The sequence below is a fragment of the Uloborus diversus genome, chromosome 2 (assembly GCF_026930045.1).
Source record: "Uloborus diversus isolate 005 chromosome 2, Udiv.v.3.1, whole genome shotgun sequence".
Lineage (NCBI taxonomy): Eukaryota > Metazoa > Arthropoda > Arachnida > Araneae > Uloboridae > Uloborus > Uloborus diversus.
The window spans coordinates 12176522-12195853 of record NC_072732.1 but is presented as its reverse complement, the minus strand read 5'-3'; the positions used below and the strand labels follow the sequence as shown (position 1 = coordinate 12195853).

Below are 19332 nucleotides of genomic sequence, written 5' to 3'. Positions count from 1 at the left end.
TTTTTAGAAATTTTTTTTGCACCACCTTCGCAGAACAGTATACTGTTACACACGTTCATTTATTACATTCTTTCATGGGTAAAGCTTTGCTAATTACACTTACAAATTATATTTGTTATAAGCGGTTTTAAGTTTATGAAGTTTACTTGGGCAAAGAGTACGTACACACATTGAAGAACGAGTTACCTGTACTTCAAATTTATCTTTCTCTATAATAAAGCATAATTTTTATGGCGACACCCAATGAGTACAATGGTACTGATATAAGAAAAAAGTCGGTGTTAGCATCCACCTAAAGCAGTTGAAGCATAGTCACCCGCATTGATGAATGCATAGATTTTACAAATTTTGGTCACATAGTAACATAAGTTAAAACCACCAGTAGTTCGCTCTTGCTGTAGATGTTGACACTTACAAGGAAAAAAGAACTCAGTAAGAGAAACACAGGTGCCAAATGGTCAGCTAAGAATTGATCGAAAAAAAGGTAAGCATTACAAATCTAATCCCTATTTCATAATGATTGAACAATGTCACTAATTCTCTTGTCAGTTTGTTTTTTAATTATAAGTGCCAACTACTAGTGCAGTGGCAAACACTGGTCAATTGACCTTAATTAAATATTTGACAGGGGCGTGGACAGAAATTTTGGGGCCCGTTACAAGTGATTTTTACCCTTCTATATTGTTCACCGCTACGTCTCTACATAAGTTTCACCCCTGTATTTAAAAATCTCGGGCCCCCTTCGGGCCCGGGCCCGGCCCAGCAGGTGTCTCTTCTCCCCCCCCCCTTGTGCACGCCCCTACACTTGTGAAAGCGTTTTTTCTTTAACCCGGGAGAACTCGCATAGGGTCTCTCAAGCCCGGTCATTACAAAACTACGCTGCCAAAAATCACCCCTTCAACGGAAATGAATGAGGTCCACAGTAGCTGCGTTCAAGATGACCGACATACTGACCACATGCTTTTCAGGAATGTACATACCCCCTTTTCCCCAGAAAATTCCGGTTCGGGCCTCAGAGGTCCGGAGCGAGCGCTCACGCTTTTCATTTCAGATTGTGAATTTAAAGGAAGAGGTTGCGAAATGCATCGCTATTTAAGCTACAAAGATGAAATGAAGAGGTTGCAGACCTTGTTAGTTGAGGTTTCAACTGATGAGGACTCCCTTAATGAAGATGATGAAGAAGAAGTTGACACAGAACAGTATAGCGATCATCAGTCATGCTTAGAAGAAGATTTAGATTCATGTATTATGAAACTTTCTTAAACCTTACTTTTTAAAACATATTTTAGAGGTTGTTTATCTATTTATAATTCAGTGTTGAAAACACATTTTTTTTTCTGTTTTGAAAACTCAATTTACTGAAATAACCACTCCGGACCTACGAAGCCCCCCGCGAGCTTTCGTGTGACGAAAAGTACCGCGAGTTCTCCTGGGTTAAAAACTTGTGTGCATTATGGATTGATATATAAATAAATAATTATGGTAGCTAATTCATTATTCCAGCCCCTACAAGCCTTCCACCGACACTGCCGGATGGATCTGTCCTGCACTACGGTCCTGTGTTCAGGGAGAAACTGCGCGATATCGAACTGCAGGAAGGCACGGATTTCCGCATCTGCGTTCAAGTCGAGGGAGAACCGAAGCCTAAAGTGAAATTGTAAGTTTAGTTAACTTCAATTTGAAGAAATTGTTACAAATTTTGTAAATAATTTTCATTTTTATGTTTTTACATGTTCAATTTTCTGTAATTTGGCGTTAATTTCATTACGTTTCCCGCAAAATTACAATAGTTCTTGAAACTTTATTTTTATTCTGACTTGCCCGCACAGATGCGATTTAACATTGCACTTACGGCATTGGCGAGAAATGTAAGAGATATTGGCCAAGTTGGCGTCATAATTCAGTGGCAAATTCGTTAATGATTTTTTTTGTACGAATTCGTAAATAAATATGCCGTGTTTTCACAAGGACAGTTCATCATTTACGGAACTTCTCGAAGTGGTGCCGGATTTGTAACAATATGTCATTTTATTCTCCCTTGTACCTGGAGTTTTTGTTTTATCATCATAATTGTGAATCTACTTAATAAAAGGCTTTTTTTTTTTTTTTTTTTTTTGACCTTTTCCAAATCTACGGTGGTCAACTTTTCGTTTCCAATTATCTCCACAGAAATTACTAAACTCATCAAAAAATCTTGGCTGTGGGCTAGATTAGCTGTTAAGATTAGTGGCCACCACTTGCCACAAGGCTACTAAATAAGAAAAAAAATGGCGACTGAACATTTTCTCATCAGTCGCCAACCGGTTGCCTTTTTTCGCAACCTCATCTTGGTTATCGATTAACCGTAATGATATTAGTTGCATTAACCTTCATTTAAACTAATAGTTTTTATGTTTTCGCAGCAATTTAATAGCTAAAAAATATGCTGTTTACTTACTTTTCTTTATTTGGTTTACAAAAAATGTGGTGACTGGTAACAATGTAGTTACGACTACCGAACGTGCTCCGAGCCTTTGGAAACTATAAAAAATTCCCAATCTCGATCTTGACTAAAAGCACCTATGAGAGCGCAGTCAATCAGATGATACCAGTTCAAGACCGCGCTCCTTTGTTTGAACTAATGGGTATTTTGAACGTTTGACTCTTTTCACTGCATCAAACACTTCAACAAAATTCCATATGCTAGACCGTCCAGTGAATGAACACTTAAAAACAAAGTCATTAACAAAATATTTAAAAACTGGTATTTATCGCATGACAGCAAAAGCATTTTAATTGACAAATGTATTTTTTTTTTTTTTTGAGCAATCACGATTGCTTATTGCTTTCATTTGACTGTTTTTGACGTCCTATCATTTTATTTTCTCACCGCCACCCTCCGCACCATCACCGTCGACCGGCTCCTCACGATGCTGCTCCTATAGCGAAAGTCGTCTCCAGGTTGCATCCATGTCCTACACACGCGTGCATACATACACACACCTACATACACACGAGCACGCACACACACAAACACATACACACACGCATACATACAGACACCTACACCTACACATACACACACACATACACACAACTACCCACACATTCATGCCTGCACACAGACACAAACACACTTGCCTACACACATACACATACCCCCCCCCCCACGCACATTCATACACACAATTACCCACACACTTATGCCAGCAGACACAAACACACATGCCTACACACATACACATACCTCCTACAATACACATACCCCCTACACACAAACACACATACCCCCACACACAAACCCACACGCATACATACATACACATACCCCCCCCCACACACATTCATACACACAACTATCCACACACTTATGCCAGTACAGACACAAACACACATGCCTACACACATACACATACCCCCTACACACAAACACACATACCCCCACACACAAACACACACGCCTACATACACACACTCGTAATTGCGAAAAACATAATTTGAATTCAAGATGTCAAAATTCAAATTATTATTTTTTTTTTGTTTTTTAAATTGGGTAATTTGTTTTCCGGTTTTCCGTTAATTTTAAGGGGCTGAAGTGAAAAAAAATTGAACTAACCCAATGAATACTCCCCCCCCCCCGCATCATTGACCAAACACAGCATATTCAAGTCCTTTTCTTTTTGGAAATATGTAGCAGGGATGTACACACAACTTCCAATTCATTTAAGGAAAAAAAAAATATTATTTTTAAACTCAAAACTATTCATTAATTACCTGGTGTTTATTTATTCATTTAGTCAGTCTATCCTACATGTGTTGTTATTTTTGATGTTTCTATTTCAGAACACATTTTTTTTTGTAATATTTTGTTAAAAGTAGATTCACGTGTTTTCAGCTTCAAGAATGAGGAACAAATAGGCGCAGTGGGTCGAGTTCGGTACAGCGAAGAGGAGTCTCAGTGTTACGAACTCGTTATCGACAATGTCATGAAGGAAGACAGCGGAAGGTACTCATGCGTCGCAGAAAGCTCTGTTGGACAAAATGTAACGGCATGCGACATTAAAGTCACAGGTGCGTTTCAAGTTTATTTTGCATGCAGAAGTATCGTAAAAGAAAGGTGTTTCTGTTAGCCATTCCCTAAGCCGTAGCTCAAATCTAGAGCCACTGTAGAGGACAGGTTGACCTATCTGATATATTGGTCATAAAAGAGAGATCTTCGAATGGGGGGGGGGGACAGATCTGGGATTTCAAGGTCCCTTTATCTTGTCTCAAATAAGATTTTAACAAGTTACTAAATTTTTAAGTTGAAAAACCTAGAAATTTAAATCTTCACGGTCATAAGCTAGTCTTGTGCTAACTAAGTGGTTGCTTCAGTAAAAAAAAAGAAAATATCATTATATTTGGTAATTAAGTACTTTGTGACTGTATAAATTTAATATTTAAACAGTTTAAATTATCCGCGAGAGATGATGCAACTTAGGCTCTGGTTGGCTAGGTAAGGAATCATGGGAAAGCGCTCTCATTGGCTGATTGCAAGCTGGTGTAAGCCTCTTTTCAGGTTTTGTAATTAATTTTAAATTTTTAATAAATTGTAGTTAATTATTAATTTATTGTTTTTAAGAGTCACCCGGATGGGGAAATAAACAATGGTGATGGATTTTAACAGGAAACTTGAGAATATTTGTCAAGTTCCTGTATTAGTGTTTTGATTGTTGCTGTTAGCGTGTGAAAAGTATTTTGTTCAAAATGCGAGTTTTCTGAATTTTCAATAATTGGGTTTTTGGTCATAAAAGTTTTTCGATCCGAAGCGCCTTGTTTCAAGTTTTCGGAAATTCGTTAACTAGTCAATTTCGTAAAAGTAACTGGTGAGAAGTTTATTAAGACACCACTTTGAGCAAATCTAGGAAGAAAATTGATTTCTTAAATTTGATTATAGTTTATTAGGAAATGTATCCTACGAACAATTTCATGTTCATACCTCCCTTGTTTTAAATCAAAATGAATGAAATTTTCTTCTTTTATAGACTAACTAGTGGTACCCGCACGGTTTTGCCCATAATAGAAAAATTTAAGTCTTTTAGTACGCCTGTATATTTACAAATAATGTATGGTGAATTTTCTCGCCAATTGGCTTGTGCCCATGTTACGGTTCCACGTTATGATAATTTCGTAATTTACTCGTCCATCTTATGATATTTTTCTTCTTAAAATTGGAATAGAAAAAGAACCACATCGAATTTTCGAAAAATCGCTTCGAGGTGCAAACCCCCATGCTACAAACTAACTTTGTGCCAAATTTCATGAAAATCGGCCGAACAGTCTTGGCGCTATGCGCGTCACAGAGATTCAGACATCCAAACATCCTACATACATCCAGACATCCAGACAGACTTTCAGCTTTATTATAAGTAAAAAAGTAATCAAGCATCTATCAACCAATACATCCGATGCGTAGAGATTTTCTTCAACGTGGTTTTGGTACACATACACCTTCTCTTTTGGACCCAAAATGTCGGAGTTATCGGCTTTTTTCTTTACTAATAATAAAGCTCAAAGTCTCTCTGTCCGGAGGATGTCTGGATGTCTGGATCTCTGTGACGTGCATCGCTCCTAGACCGTTCGACCGATTTTCATGAAATTTGGCACAAAGTTAATTTGTAGCATGGGGATATGCACCTCGAAGCGATTTTTCGGAAATTCGAAGTGGTTCTTTTTCTATTCCAATTTTAAGAAGAAAAATATCATAAGATGGACGAGTAAATTACGAAATTATCATAACGTGGAACCGTAACATGGGCACAAGCCAATTGGCGAGAAAATTCACCATACATTATTTGTAAATATACAGGCGTACCAAAAGACCTTTCAATTTTTCTAGTACGGGCAAAGCCGTGCGGGTACCACTAGTCATTTAATAAACGTTTTAAAGTGATTGCTACGACATTGAAAATCATTTTGAAACGTTTATGAAACGAAGTTTGCTACCTGGGAATAGGCACGTCGACAGAAAGACGCTCCCTTAAAACTATGCGAGATGTGAATAATGAGTTTAAATTCGAAAATTACATGAAATTTTCTTGTATTACATTCCTGCTGCTACCTTAAGGATTAGTATATGTTTGTTAGTCATCGATTTAAATTTAAATCTTCGTTGAAACACAGTTAAAAAAAAATATTTAAGGCGATGAAACGAATTTCCAGGTACACTGATCCTCAGATAAATACCACGAATCATTTTTGAGCTTTTAAGACCACAATTTCCCAACTAAGCCATTCATTCTTTTGTATTTAATTTTAAAATATTGTTGCAAAGCTGTTATGAATATCTATTTAACTATACAGTATCTTTACATGAATTTAATCACTGTTTTTGAAGAAATTCTACATATTCCTTCTTTAAAACATCGTTACCGTATATGAAAGAATATAAACGAGAAGTTCTCACTAGTGCTAAATCAACCTACTTTCCCGTATACCAACATCGAGATTTCTAGCATTTGATCGATATCCTCTTTATTAGCTTAGACTGTATATTATGTTAAACATACAGTAGGTGCCGCTTAATGTGATCACGGTTAATATTATCATTCGCTTAATGTTATCAGATTCACGAAGTCCCGGAACACTTGTATATTAACACATGTTTAAAAAAGTCGGATAATGTAATCAGTGTCTTCGTTTATTGTTATCACTTGCTCATAGACTTTCAATTTTTTCCCCATTTTTGGTCCTCAATCAACAGAAATACAAAGGCAAATCCTGACGAGACTAACTTTCTGTGTAGCATTTTGTAGTTTTCAATAGCAATACTACTTTTTTCTATAAGTGGAATTACAGGAAGTTCATTTTCAGTCACCACCGACTCCCCCTAAGATGCCTTTTGTTTGCTTATGAAAAAATTCATTGCAAAAATTCAATAACGTCATTGAAAGATTTTTTTGATCGTAAGTCATATTTTATTTTAACTACTAGCCTCCTGCGGCGACCAGCTGGTTCGCCTTTTTACGCCATTCGCCTTTTATGCAAGCAGCCACCTACGGCGGCTGTTTGGCTAACTTTACCTTTTTACTTAGCATTTGCCGCCTTCGACGGCTGTCTTAATAAATTTGGCAGCAGTATTAATCAATCCATCTATATCTTTTTTTGTGCCATTCACATTTTTATGCCAAGATTGCCGCCTTCGGCGGCTATCTACCTTTACGATCTACCACTATTTATTTTAACCTCCTCGCCCATTTCATAATAAAAACAAAGATCACTCAAAAAACCGCTTTTTTTTTTTAAATTTAAGTTGAGCAAAAAAAAAGTTATCTCCAAAATTCCCCGTAGTGTGCAAAAAGTAGCGTTTGACAAAGAAAAGAAAATCTCGCTGTTTTTATTGAATTAAATGCGCACAACTATGAAATATTTCGTTTTATAGATACAGCAAAACGTCCAACTTGGGGGTGGGGGGGATGGAAAAAGAATTAAATGCAATCCCTAAATAAAAACAAAAGGAAAGAAAAGAAGCAAGCGCTGCCGGAAAAACACGTGGTCATCACGTCATAAAATGTAGAAGTAAGCTATATAGTAAAAAAAAAAGATTACCATTGTTTGAGATTAAGATTCCGTCGTAAATATCGAATCGAAATCCAAGTAGTGACGTCAGAGGCATAAAGGAATGAAGAACCTTTTTTCTACCGATGCGTGGAAAGACATGATGTGTTCAGCTTAAAAAAATTGTAAAAAAAAAAAAAACTATTGCTTATTCTTAAGAACTTTTTTCTTTTGAAGAGGGCGAAATGTTTTTACTATTACCAACTCAAATTTTAGAAATGAGGCTTTGATACTTCTCGCAGGATGATATTTAAAAAAAATAAAACCCGGAAAAAACTGCAAATTAAAGGGTTTTTCGAAAATTCGTAAAAAATACAAAAATTGCTCTGTCTTCAAATTGTTTTCATTCATCATATTTAAAATTAAACTTCCTACACTACAGTACAAAATATATTTGTGTGGTGTGATTGGTTCGGGGTCTGTGAGGTAAAAAGTACTAAAAAGTGCAAAAAAAGCACATAAATTATTAAATAACTTTTTTCCTAATTAAAATATCAAAAATCGAAGCCCGAGGTGCACATCTTCGGCAAAAACAGCCCCTGTATACCAAATTTCATCTTTCTAGGCCTTGCCGTTTTCCCGGGAAGCGCGCCACACACACACAAACATCTTATTTTATTATATGTATAGATTACTATGTGTTTAAAAATTGCATATTTTAGTTTTCTCTTTCAAAGTTCGGATATTCCCATTCTACTAATTTAGTAATTTATAACTTAAAACTGCGTTTTAAAGAGTCATTTTGATTGTAATTCGCAGTTGCAAAAATAAATGTTTCTTAATTTGAAAAAATTATTATTTTATGTCGCCGGGATTCTTTTCGGTTATTGTTATCAATCGGTTATTGTTATCAAATTGTTTATGTCCCAAGTGACCACATTAAGCGGCACCTACTGTATATTTTTAACTTTTTAAGCCCCCTGATTTCTAAAAACAAAATGTCTCTCTCATCTGATGAAATGAATTGATACATAAAGAATAAATAAAGTAGTAGCCCCTTTTAAGCAATGCAGCTAAAAAAAAAATGTTTAATAGTTTTAAAAAAATAACTAAAAGTAAAATGCTCATCAAAATAAATATATTCCATCAGAAGAAATCGGCTGTAGCTCTTTTGGGTGAAATAAAGAGCATCGGAATTTATTTTTCCTCGTTTCCAAAACAAAAAATAAATTAAAAAATATACTTTTGAAAGTAAGTAAATAAATAATAAAATACATTCTTAAGAGAATAGTTTTCATCAAAAATAAAAAATCATCTTTACAGCTCTTTCTTTCTGCTAAAAAATAAAGCACTCCGAATTTCTTTTATTTTCCGTTCCCGAAAATAAAGTAAATAAATTAAAACTTTAAAATGAAAATTAAAGCATTGTCTTAACAGTCATTGTTTCGCTGTAAAAATCAGGTCGTCGGAGTCGTGGAGTCAGAATTGGACTGATATTGGGGTAAAAGAGTGGGAGTTGAGCGTCGAAGACTTTGAAATCCAAAGTAGGAGTCGGTTCTTTTCCCTCCAAGTCAGTATCTCTGTCAAGGCTGCGAATGCAGAGTCGGAGTAGGATTGATTTTGGGGAAAAGGAATTTGGGGAATCGGGAGTTGAAGACTTTGAAATTCCACGAGTCGACGTTAGTCATTTTCTCTCCGAGTCTGTATTTGAAAACTCTACTTTTAAATTTTTAATTATCTGGTACTTAATTATTTATTGTACTTATTTAATTATCCTAATTATTTTTCTCTGTTTTTTGTCTTCAGTGACATTTTAAAGATGCATTGTCTAATTTCATGCTTCTTTGTTTTTTACTTTTAACCTTTACTATAAATTGGCTAAAAACGGATTTTGGCTTGTTCTACCACGTACAAAAACCAAAAAAGATCCCTCTTTTATTTGATTGTTTTGATTTTAAACAAGTGCTTTTGAGAATTGTTCCTTGGGAATGAGATATATTTATCGATTTTCAATGATTTCATTAAAAGTAATTGATAAAAAATTACTTATTCATTCATTTCATTAAATGAAAAAAAAACAATCTACAGTTATTTTCGGCTCTATTTATTCGGTAAGCTAACTGAAAGTAAATATGAAAAATTGCAGTACGTTGTCTAGGACTATTAATTATTAAATTAACTAAGTCGATTTTTTTTTTCTTTTCAGAATTTCAGATTGCTCACTTTGATTAAAACAATCATGTATTGCAATCAGATTTTACACCAATAAAAAGTGTCAGTCAAAAAATGCAGTAAATATCCCACTAATATTGAAAAGTTTAGTTGAAACGCAATTTAAAATATTTTTTTTTTAGATTAAGATTGACTAGTGTTTATAAGGTAAACCATGAAATTTAGTTTCTTCTACTCGAAATCAAAAAGATAAATCCCTACTTGAAACCTTCTAAAAAAAATCAAAGAAAAATTTCGTCAATTAAAAAACATTTTGACTTTTTTAGTCCTAATAGCTTTTTTTTTTTTATCCTAAGCGCTCTTCCTTTTTTTCTTACCAAAATGGGTATAGGTGGAAGATGTAGGCAGAACATCTGGCGTCTTTTAAAGAAAAGTCTTTACTTCAACATCAGTTTTCTCTTTATGATGAGATTGAATGAATATCTACAATTGTTTTTCTTATTTATCTTTAAGGTACCAAAGTATTTGTAAGGTTTGCAGATGAAGGCACGTCGACGGCTGAAGCATTAGATGACCAACGTCAATGGTATGTTATGTCCATTTTGATTTCAAAACTCAGTTTGTGTTGTTCGTGAACTAAACACTCTTCTGCTAAGTTTTTAATAACATGCATGAAGAGAACAATAACAATTTGGGTCATACATTTCCTCAAGTCAGTTATTTTTCTTATTCGTATCTCTTGAAACGTGTTGCAAAACTAACTTGAAGCGCAGGACTTTGGTTACTGCTAGTGGTGCGTTAATACTGCAAATATCTTTACTAGGCTATGCATTCGAAGACATAGGATCGAGCTCTGGTTTTCAGCACTGTTCTTAAAAAAGTTCTATGTCTCTTAAGTATACCTCCATGTCATGCTGTATTTGATACTAGGGAGCTCTGCCTTTTGCTTGCTTCGCTCGCCAGCTCAGCAATTAAATTTTATCTGCAGCATGTAAGCGGACTTGTTGTAATATATTAACTCAACAACGTTCCCTTTAATTTTGTATCACGTAAATCAAGGGCATTAAGCTACTCATTCTCTCTTAGGAGTCCCGACCACGCAGGAAAGGAGGCTGCCGTAGAAACGGAGGAAAGCGAAAACTTCAAAGTGTCCATCGACGAGAGAGAGGACACTCTGTCCCTGGTCTTCCAACACGTGACACCCGGTGATCCTGGTGGAATGTACACCTGCGTTGCTAGCACGGGGTCTGGGAAAATCAGCTGCAGTGCAGAACTCACGGTGCAAGGTGAGATATTCATGTACAAAAAAAGCAACTTAAAGCAATATGGTTCAAGTCACATTTAGAGAAAGCACGTACAAGCGATAAAGAAATTGTCGTCTGTTTAGTGTCAAGAGATAGTAGTACAGTTGAGCCTCCATATATCGAACTTCCACATATCGAAATTTTCTATACATCGGAATCCCAGCAAATTTCAATGTTCATTACATAGAAAAATTGTTTCTATATATCGAAAAAATCTCTATAGATCGAAATTTTTTTCGAGACATTCGTAGATTTTTTTTTTCCACTTCAGACTGTTTGTCTCATGAAAAATGAAAGTTAGGGGAGAAAATTATGTTTACTAAAGGTTGCTAAGAAACTCATAAGAAATCTGGGTTTGAATGGTGTGTAGGTCGTTGTTCCGTTCTGGTGTTTCTAAATTCCCTCAAGTTTGTTTCTAATCTTAGTTATAACCAGTAACACTGTAAAATCAGTTCCAAGTTATCCTTTTTGTCTGTTGATTATCATTCCTAGTCTTTTTAGCTTCAGTAAAAATCATTCTAGTTAAGTAGATTCATTTTTTACTCTTCTCTCGATTTGTCAAAACGAAAATCCCCTCATGTTGCGAATCAAGTTGAACTGCCGAAGAATGAAGATGTATGAAGGCACAAAAATGCAATTTCTGTTAATTTCTCGGTTATTAACTTACGTTTAATCCGATGCTCGTATAAATTAGAAATTGGGTTAGATGCACAAAAATTAACTTTAATTTTAATGTTTTAGGAGATTTTTATGATAAAATAAGATCGTTTCTATATATCGAAATTTCTATATATCGAATTTTTTCTCGGCAATTTGCTACTTCGATGTATGGAGGTCCAACTGTAGTACTGTCCAACCACGGATTGTATGGAATTTTCAAATGTCCAGATAAAACGAATCTACCTGAATGAGAGGGAAAAGTAAAATATTGATGCGCGTATTCCACTCATCTGAATGAGACTCTGCTTTTGCAAAAGCTGACATCGCTAAAAAATAATAGATTCGTCCATTTCCGGCTGTAAAACGGATGTTTGTCTTTCCATACAATCCGTGGTCAGACAGTAGGGGAGAGGGGGGCACATGTAAACATACCATATTTTACCCAGATAACATGAGGGAAAAAATCTGAAAAAAATTCATGTAGATGACAGCAGTAGTACTGTATGCTCCCTGAAATTTCAAAGATCTCAACCATTTTGTTTTTTAGTTATCATAATAACTTCTGTTTTGGAAGGTGCCAAAAAACTTTCATGTTCCAGTTCTCAGAGTAAAAACACATTCAACACTATCTTTATTGTGATTTGAACTTTATTCATTTTGAAGTGGGATTAATAAAGTAAGTTTTTGTACTCTATTTTTTTTTTAAAATTTGAAAGAAATATTGCTTTTTATCAGATTAGGCTTAAGTTGTTATATGGGGCACATGTGAACACACTATGTAGGGGCAGGTGTGAACTGTTTACATGTGCCCCATACTGTTTTTTTATTAGTTATTTCAATTTTAAAAATTGTTTAATTTTTTTATTTGATTAGGCTAATTAAGAAACATTGAATAATTAAAAATTTTAATAATTGAAGTTACTATAAGCTGTATCGCGACTGTGCTGGAAGCTGCAAAAGTGATCGCGGTTTGTGGAGAGAAACAAGTTGGACAAAATGTTTCAGGCAAGAGGTGAACTTGTATCATTTTGTGGTATAGTTAATGCAATGGGAAACACTGTACCTCCTGTTTTTGTATTCCCAAGAAAAAGATACAAAGATATTTTCTTAAATGGAGCACCATCAGAAAGCTTAGGGTTAGTATCCAAAACTGGATGGATGACAGCAGATATCTTCCTAGAAGTTGTAAAACACTTCCAAAAGTACTCCCGCTGTACCGCAGCAAATCCTGTTTTGCTTCTACTTGATAATCATGAAAGTCATATCAGTTTGGATGTAATATTATTTTGTCGTGAGAATAGAATAGTACTCCTTACATTCCCCCCTCATTGTTCACATCGCTTACAGCCTTTGGATGTAGGTGTTTATGGTCCCTTTAAATCTGCACTGAAAACTTCTTTCAATGACTGGTTGACATTACACCCAGGAAAAAGAATAACTATATATGAAATTGGTCAGTGTTCTTCACCAGCTTTCACAGCAACCTTAACATCCAAAAATATTAAATCGGGTTTTTCTAAACCAGGAATTTGGCCGTTATCCCGGCTTGCTTTTACTGACGCTGATTTCATCCCAATTCAAATAACAAGCTTAATGCCAGTTAATCCTGAGGATGCCTCCACCAGCTGCAATGCACATTCAAGTCCTACCCCAGAATGTGTGAGACCATTGCCTAGAATAGAATTTCACGATTCCACTCTAGGGAAAAGTAAGCAGCGTCAAAAAAGAAAATCAAGAATTTTAACAGACACCCCCGAAAAAGACATTGCTGTCAAAGTTATGGAAGAAAAGGCAGAGAAAATGAAGATAAAATGTGAAAGAGTTGCAAAGAAAAGAAAGTTACAACTTGCTGAACTGTTGAAAAAGGAGCAGTCAAAGGTTGTAGTCAGTGACTCCGAAGAGCTTTGAAGAGAGTAGCCATCAAGAAATTTTTGCTGAAGTCAACCTTGCACCAGAAAATTTAGCTGTGAATGACTTTGTTCTCGTAGAATTCACTACAAAAAAGACAAAAATTCACTATGTTGTCCGTATCGAGAAAATGGAGAGTGATGAAGCAAATGTTAAATTCATGAGGAAGCAGAAGAAAGAAACCTTTGTATTTCCAGAAACAGATGATACATCGATGGTAAACACTGATGATATTCTGCTAAAATTACCCCCACCTACAATTTTAGGTAGCACATATCGAGCTGCTTCTTCAGTTTCATTTTCTGTAAAACTTGAAGGCTATAATGTTCGTTGAATCAAGTTAATTTATTTTGTACTCAATATTTATATTTTCATTGTGTTTATTAATGTGTAATAAAGAGTACTCAAAGATATGCTTAGGTGCATTTTATACCATTTATGTATCTGTTCACTTGTGCCCCAGGTGTGTTTACAACTGCCCCCCCCCACCGGGGCAGATGTGAACAAAATGTAACATATTTTAGAATTAGTTTTTAGGTTGGAATTTACTCTTGCAGAAGGGGGAAAGCTGCATGAAAATATTAGCAAATGTTTGATTTATCATATTTAACACCTTTTTCTTTTTTATCTCAAATCAATAATGAAATATATAGAAAAATGTCGTTTTTGTTCACATGTGCCCCCCTCTCCCCTACCTCTGGCATACTCTGTTATGTAACATAGTTTTAAAAACAAACTTTCAGGTGAATGCCTACTTCGGGTTTGAGCTTCGCACGCATTTTACTGAAAACTTAAAAAAAAAAAAATCCATTTACATAACTTTGCTTCCCAGTGCCATATATTGCTGAATATGGAGATGGTGTTGCGTAAGCCTCTCGTGCAATTACCACCTCTTATCATTCGAAATATGCGCCTGCCATGTGAAGTGCTTTTCAAGGAGCAAATATGCTTCATCGTAATGTTCCACAAAAACATTCGAGTACAGATGTCCTTTTTGGGGGTTCCAAAGGCACATTCCAAAAGTGGATTCCACAGAAAGACGAAAGGGACGGACTCAAGCTATACAAATAGTACTTTTAATGGCCCAAACGTTCAGCTGTTTCACGCTGTACTGTCTCGGGGTTGAAAAATATCGGACTCCGATTTAACTTTCATTTGATTGATGATCCATGAAAAAGCAGAGTAATTGTTATGTTTTAACTAATTTTTGTTTCTCACAACATTCTTCAATTTCGCAAGCAAATAAATATACCGATGGCTAGTTAAGAGGAAAAAAATGATTTTTGAATTTTTCCGTAATAAAACAAAGTTTCAGGCGTATATCGAAGAATTTCACATGCTCTGCCAATTTAAAAACATTTCATTTGAAAAAAAAAAAGAAAGATAGTTTCAAACTTAAAAACTCAGCAGTAAATAAGCTAACGCTTTTCTGAGATATTACATGAAAGTTAAATACTTTTTTCATTTGTATATGCGCATCCTGATATGCCACTTCGGTAGCGATACATTAACAATTTAGTCAATTTAACTTAAATTTTTTTCGGGAGTGATTTTCTTTTATTTATATGCTGTATATGGCAATTAACAACGTTTTGACGCACAAAATTAGCAGATTGCTCCAGACACGTGTTTCGGGGTTTACAGGAACTCCTTTTTCAATGCAAAATAGTGAGGTTTTTAGAGCTCATAGAATATTTATTTCTTATTTGCTGTATATTCATTTATGGTATTTATTTGTTATTTATTTACTTCCTTGGAAGTTGCGGCTGTAATGATTGGTACTAGTTTTTCCTTTAAAAGCTTCAACCGAAAAACTGTTAGCGCATTTCGGTGAGATACATCATATTTTTTTGAGCAATCACGATTGCTTATTGCTTTCATTTGACTGTTTTTGGCGTCCTGTCATTTTATTTTCCCACCGCCACCCTCCGCACCATCACCGTCGACCGGCTCCTCACGATGCTGCTCCTCTAGCGAAAGCCGTCTCCAGGTTGCGGCCATGTCCTACACACACGCGCATACATGCACAACTACACACACACGCACACATATACGCACACACATACACATACACACACGCACACATACACGCACACACATACACATACACACACGCATACATACAGACACCTACACATACACACAACTACCCACACATTCATGCCTGCACACAGACACAAACACATATGCGTACACACACCCATACACATACCCCCCACACACATATTCATACACACAACTACCCACACACTTATGCCAGCACACAGACACAAACACATGCCTACACATACAAATACCCCCTACACACAAACACACATACCCCCCCCCCCACACACACACACAAACACACACGCCTACATACACACACTCGTGATTGCGAAAAACATAATTTGAATTCAAGATGTCAAGATTCAAATTATTATTTTTTTTATTTGTTTCAGGTGGCCTGCCCAGGGATCCCGAGCGCCCCAAGTTGAGTGCCCCGGTCAGCAAGGTCGAAGCCAAGGAAGGTGGATCTGCTCTTCTGGAGCTTACCGCCACAGGATTCCCTAAACCAATCATCACTTGGTAAGAATGAATGAGTGTGAACAAGTGTCTTTAAATTTCTCACCTCTGAACTTCAAATAAAGCTATTATTCCGTCAAAAAACTATATTTTGGTTTCAAAATTTCCGCGACTTTTTCTTCGCTCTGTAGAGCCCTTCATTCATGTAGAAAAAAAAAACATTAGGCCTTATAATACCAATACTTAAAATGACGCCGTGGACGCCAATTAATGATTGCCGACCTAATGGGTCTGTTTGTCTAAGTAGAACAAGAAGTTCCGTATGGAACTAGAACAAGAAGTTCCGTCTGGAACTAAACGAGCCTACTTTACCCTAAACCAATATCGCCTTTCTAGGATCTGATCAAAATTCTCAAATTTAGCTAAAATGGCAAATTATTTACAACATATTTTTTATAATATTTTAAGCCAATGTCTAGAAATAAAATATTCCTTTCTCATCTAAAGAATTAGATGCGTAAAAAATAATAAAAGAACAAATAAAGTAGAAGCACCTTTTAAACAAAGCAGGAAATAAATTTTATTCCATTAAGAAAAAAAAATCTTTAGGAGCTTTCAAAAGGGTAAAAAATAATAATAAGCTCATTAAAATTAAAAAGTCATAACAAAAAAAGAAATGTTTATTTTTCCCCTGTTGCCAAAAAAAATGAATTAAGGTAATTTCAAAAATTAAAAAAATAAATAAATAAAATGTCAACTAAAGGAATAGTTTTCATTATCGAAAAAAAAAATCGTCTGCGCATATCTTTAGGTAAAAACATAATTATTTCACAGTAAAAACCATGGTTGTGGAGTCGGAGTCAATCTCATTTTGGGATAAAGGAGTCAGATTCGGGAGCCGAAGGTATTTAATTCAAAGACCTGGTATTGGAATTGGTCATTTCCTTTAGAGTCCGCAACTCTGCCAATGTTTGCGGAGTCGGAATCAAATATCCAAGAATCAGAGCCTATCAGAGTCAGAATCAGAGCTATTTCCAACAAAATTTGTTTGAAGTAAATCCGCCTTCAAGTACGAATCTACATCGACTTTCAGTTTCCCCGTAGGCTCTAATGTTAAGGGATTTGAACTGTTCAAAATTGAACGGAAAATTGTTCAAATCAAAAATATATTTTATATACAAGTTTTTCATCAAAAGTTTTTTCCTACAAAGTTTGTTTGAAGCAAATTCGCCTCTGAGTTCCGAATTGCCTCGAATTTCCCCGTAGGAGTTTTTTTGAACTGTTCAAAATTGAAAGAAAAATAGTTCAAATCAAAAAGTGAAATTTAGGAATGAGGTGTCCTCGCCGAGATCTTTCGAACAAAAACAAATTTGTTCGAATCGGACTATTCACTCAAAAGTTATTGGGGGGGGGGGGGGTGGCAGGCAGACAGAGACAGACTTTTTCCTCCATCTCAATACCCTACTGTCCAATTTTTAATTTTTCAATATTTATTTAATAACTTTTTCTTTTATTTTATTTTTTTATTTGTTTCTCGCGATATTTTCAAGACGCATTAAGCCTTCTTTCATGCTTTTTTCTTCTTTCTTTAACTTTTACTGGGAAAGTAGGCAAAAAATTAACTCATTATTTAACCTGCTTTATGAACAATTTTTATGTATTTATTTTTTGAACTATAAGTAAATATATCCTCCCTATTATTTTACTTTTACACGAGAAGTGCATGCTTTTAAATTATTTTTGAACAAAACAGATTTCCATAAAATTAAAAAATACTGTTCGAGACCTATATGAGACTCGTGGACGGAGGTGCCCAGGAAAACTTAAAAACTATTTTTTTTCTGCTCTTACTTTAGTATCTATATTCATTACTTCACGGTAAAAATTAACCTCGAGAGGATTAAACTAGTTTCTTCTTGTTTTAGTTACTTCTTGTCTTGTTTAGTTAGTGAAATTTCACTGATTTTTATTTCGTATTCGGCATTAAAGGAAGCACACGTTCAGCTTTTTGGTAAAAAAGCCCTCCCATTAATATTATTTGGCTAAAATATCCTTTCATAAGTAACTAGCTGCGTTGCCCGGCTTTGCCCGGTCTACCTTGAAAAAAAAAAAAAACCATTGCGTCAAGTGAAGTATCTTCAATAACCAGGATTAAATTAAAGAAAAAAAAAACCATCATGCAAAGTTTTCTCGCCAAACAATGACGACAGATACTAAAATTAAATAAAATGAGAAAGATGGATTTAAAAGGCGTAACCATGGAAACACAAAATAAAATAAGATTAAGAATTGAAAATGAGAGAGATGAAAATAAACAATGGATTCAAAAAGCGTTACCATGGAAACGTAAAATAAAATGGTTTAAAAACTTGAATAGAGAACAGATTTCTGAACTTCATTTAATTCGCTTGTAACTTTTTTTCTAACGGAGATAGAGGGCTAAACTTTCGACCATAGGTCGAGTTAGATCTGGAGTAAAAAAAGGCAGCTCTATCCAATGCTGTCAAAAAGAAAACTGTAGGACAATTCCTTCACTTTTTATTGATGGATTTAATGAAGAAAGTAGTTCCTAAATTTCAGCTAAGCCTAAAAAAATTCGAGCTAAAAACGTAAAAAACTCCCGCCGCAATTAAGTTAGATCATTGGAACAAATTGCGTAGAACGCCGAAAATTCTTCCAGATCCAACGATATGTATTATTATTATTTGCGAGTAATTTCTCACCCCGCATATTCGGGAATTTACGTGAAAATTGGACCTAAATTGGAATAAAAAAAGAACTATTCATCGAATTGTTTTCGAACTGGTCAGCAAAACCTTCTCAGGACTTAAAGGAACAAACTGTGAAAATTTTCAGCAAAGTCGGCCGGGTAGTTCTCGAGTTTTGTGAGTTCAAACACACAGACGCTTTTTGGAGACTTTATTTTATACTATGTAGAGATTAGCATAAGAATCCCTGCAATGGGTTGCTCAAATTGACGACCTTGACCTGTGACAAATAAATAAAAAGTTTTAAATCATTGTAAATTTCCCAATCACTGATCTGAAATATTTATGTTAGGAAAATTTCTTGATACAGAAATATTAATAAAAAATGATGCACCTTCTCCTTAATTTTTCTACTCTGTTCATTACATTCATTTCCTCTTTCAGCTCGATTCAGCATGACCTTATTTATTAGCGAGATTTCAGTATGAAAAATTGTAGTTTTTTTTCCCTGATAACTTATAAATAGCATGTTAAAGTTTTTGCATAAAAAAAAAACACCT

At 35.1% G+C, this 19332-nt stretch overlaps 1 protein-coding gene across 1 annotated transcript in view; it reads left to right on the top strand.

Annotated features, from left to right (window-relative positions):
- The window catches only part of LOC129217814 (obscurin-like), a 48202-nt gene that overhangs the window by 25005 nt on the left and 3865 nt on the right, over positions 1 to 19332 (top strand). Inside the window, exons 13-15 of the mRNA XM_054852153.1 lie at positions 10201 to 10273; positions 10774 to 10973; positions 16001 to 16127. Coding sequence (XP_054708128.1) covers positions 10201 to 10273; positions 10774 to 10973; positions 16001 to 16127 — 400 coding nt within the window. The remainder of the gene's footprint in view (positions 1 to 10200; positions 10274 to 10773; positions 10974 to 16000; positions 16128 to 19332) is intronic.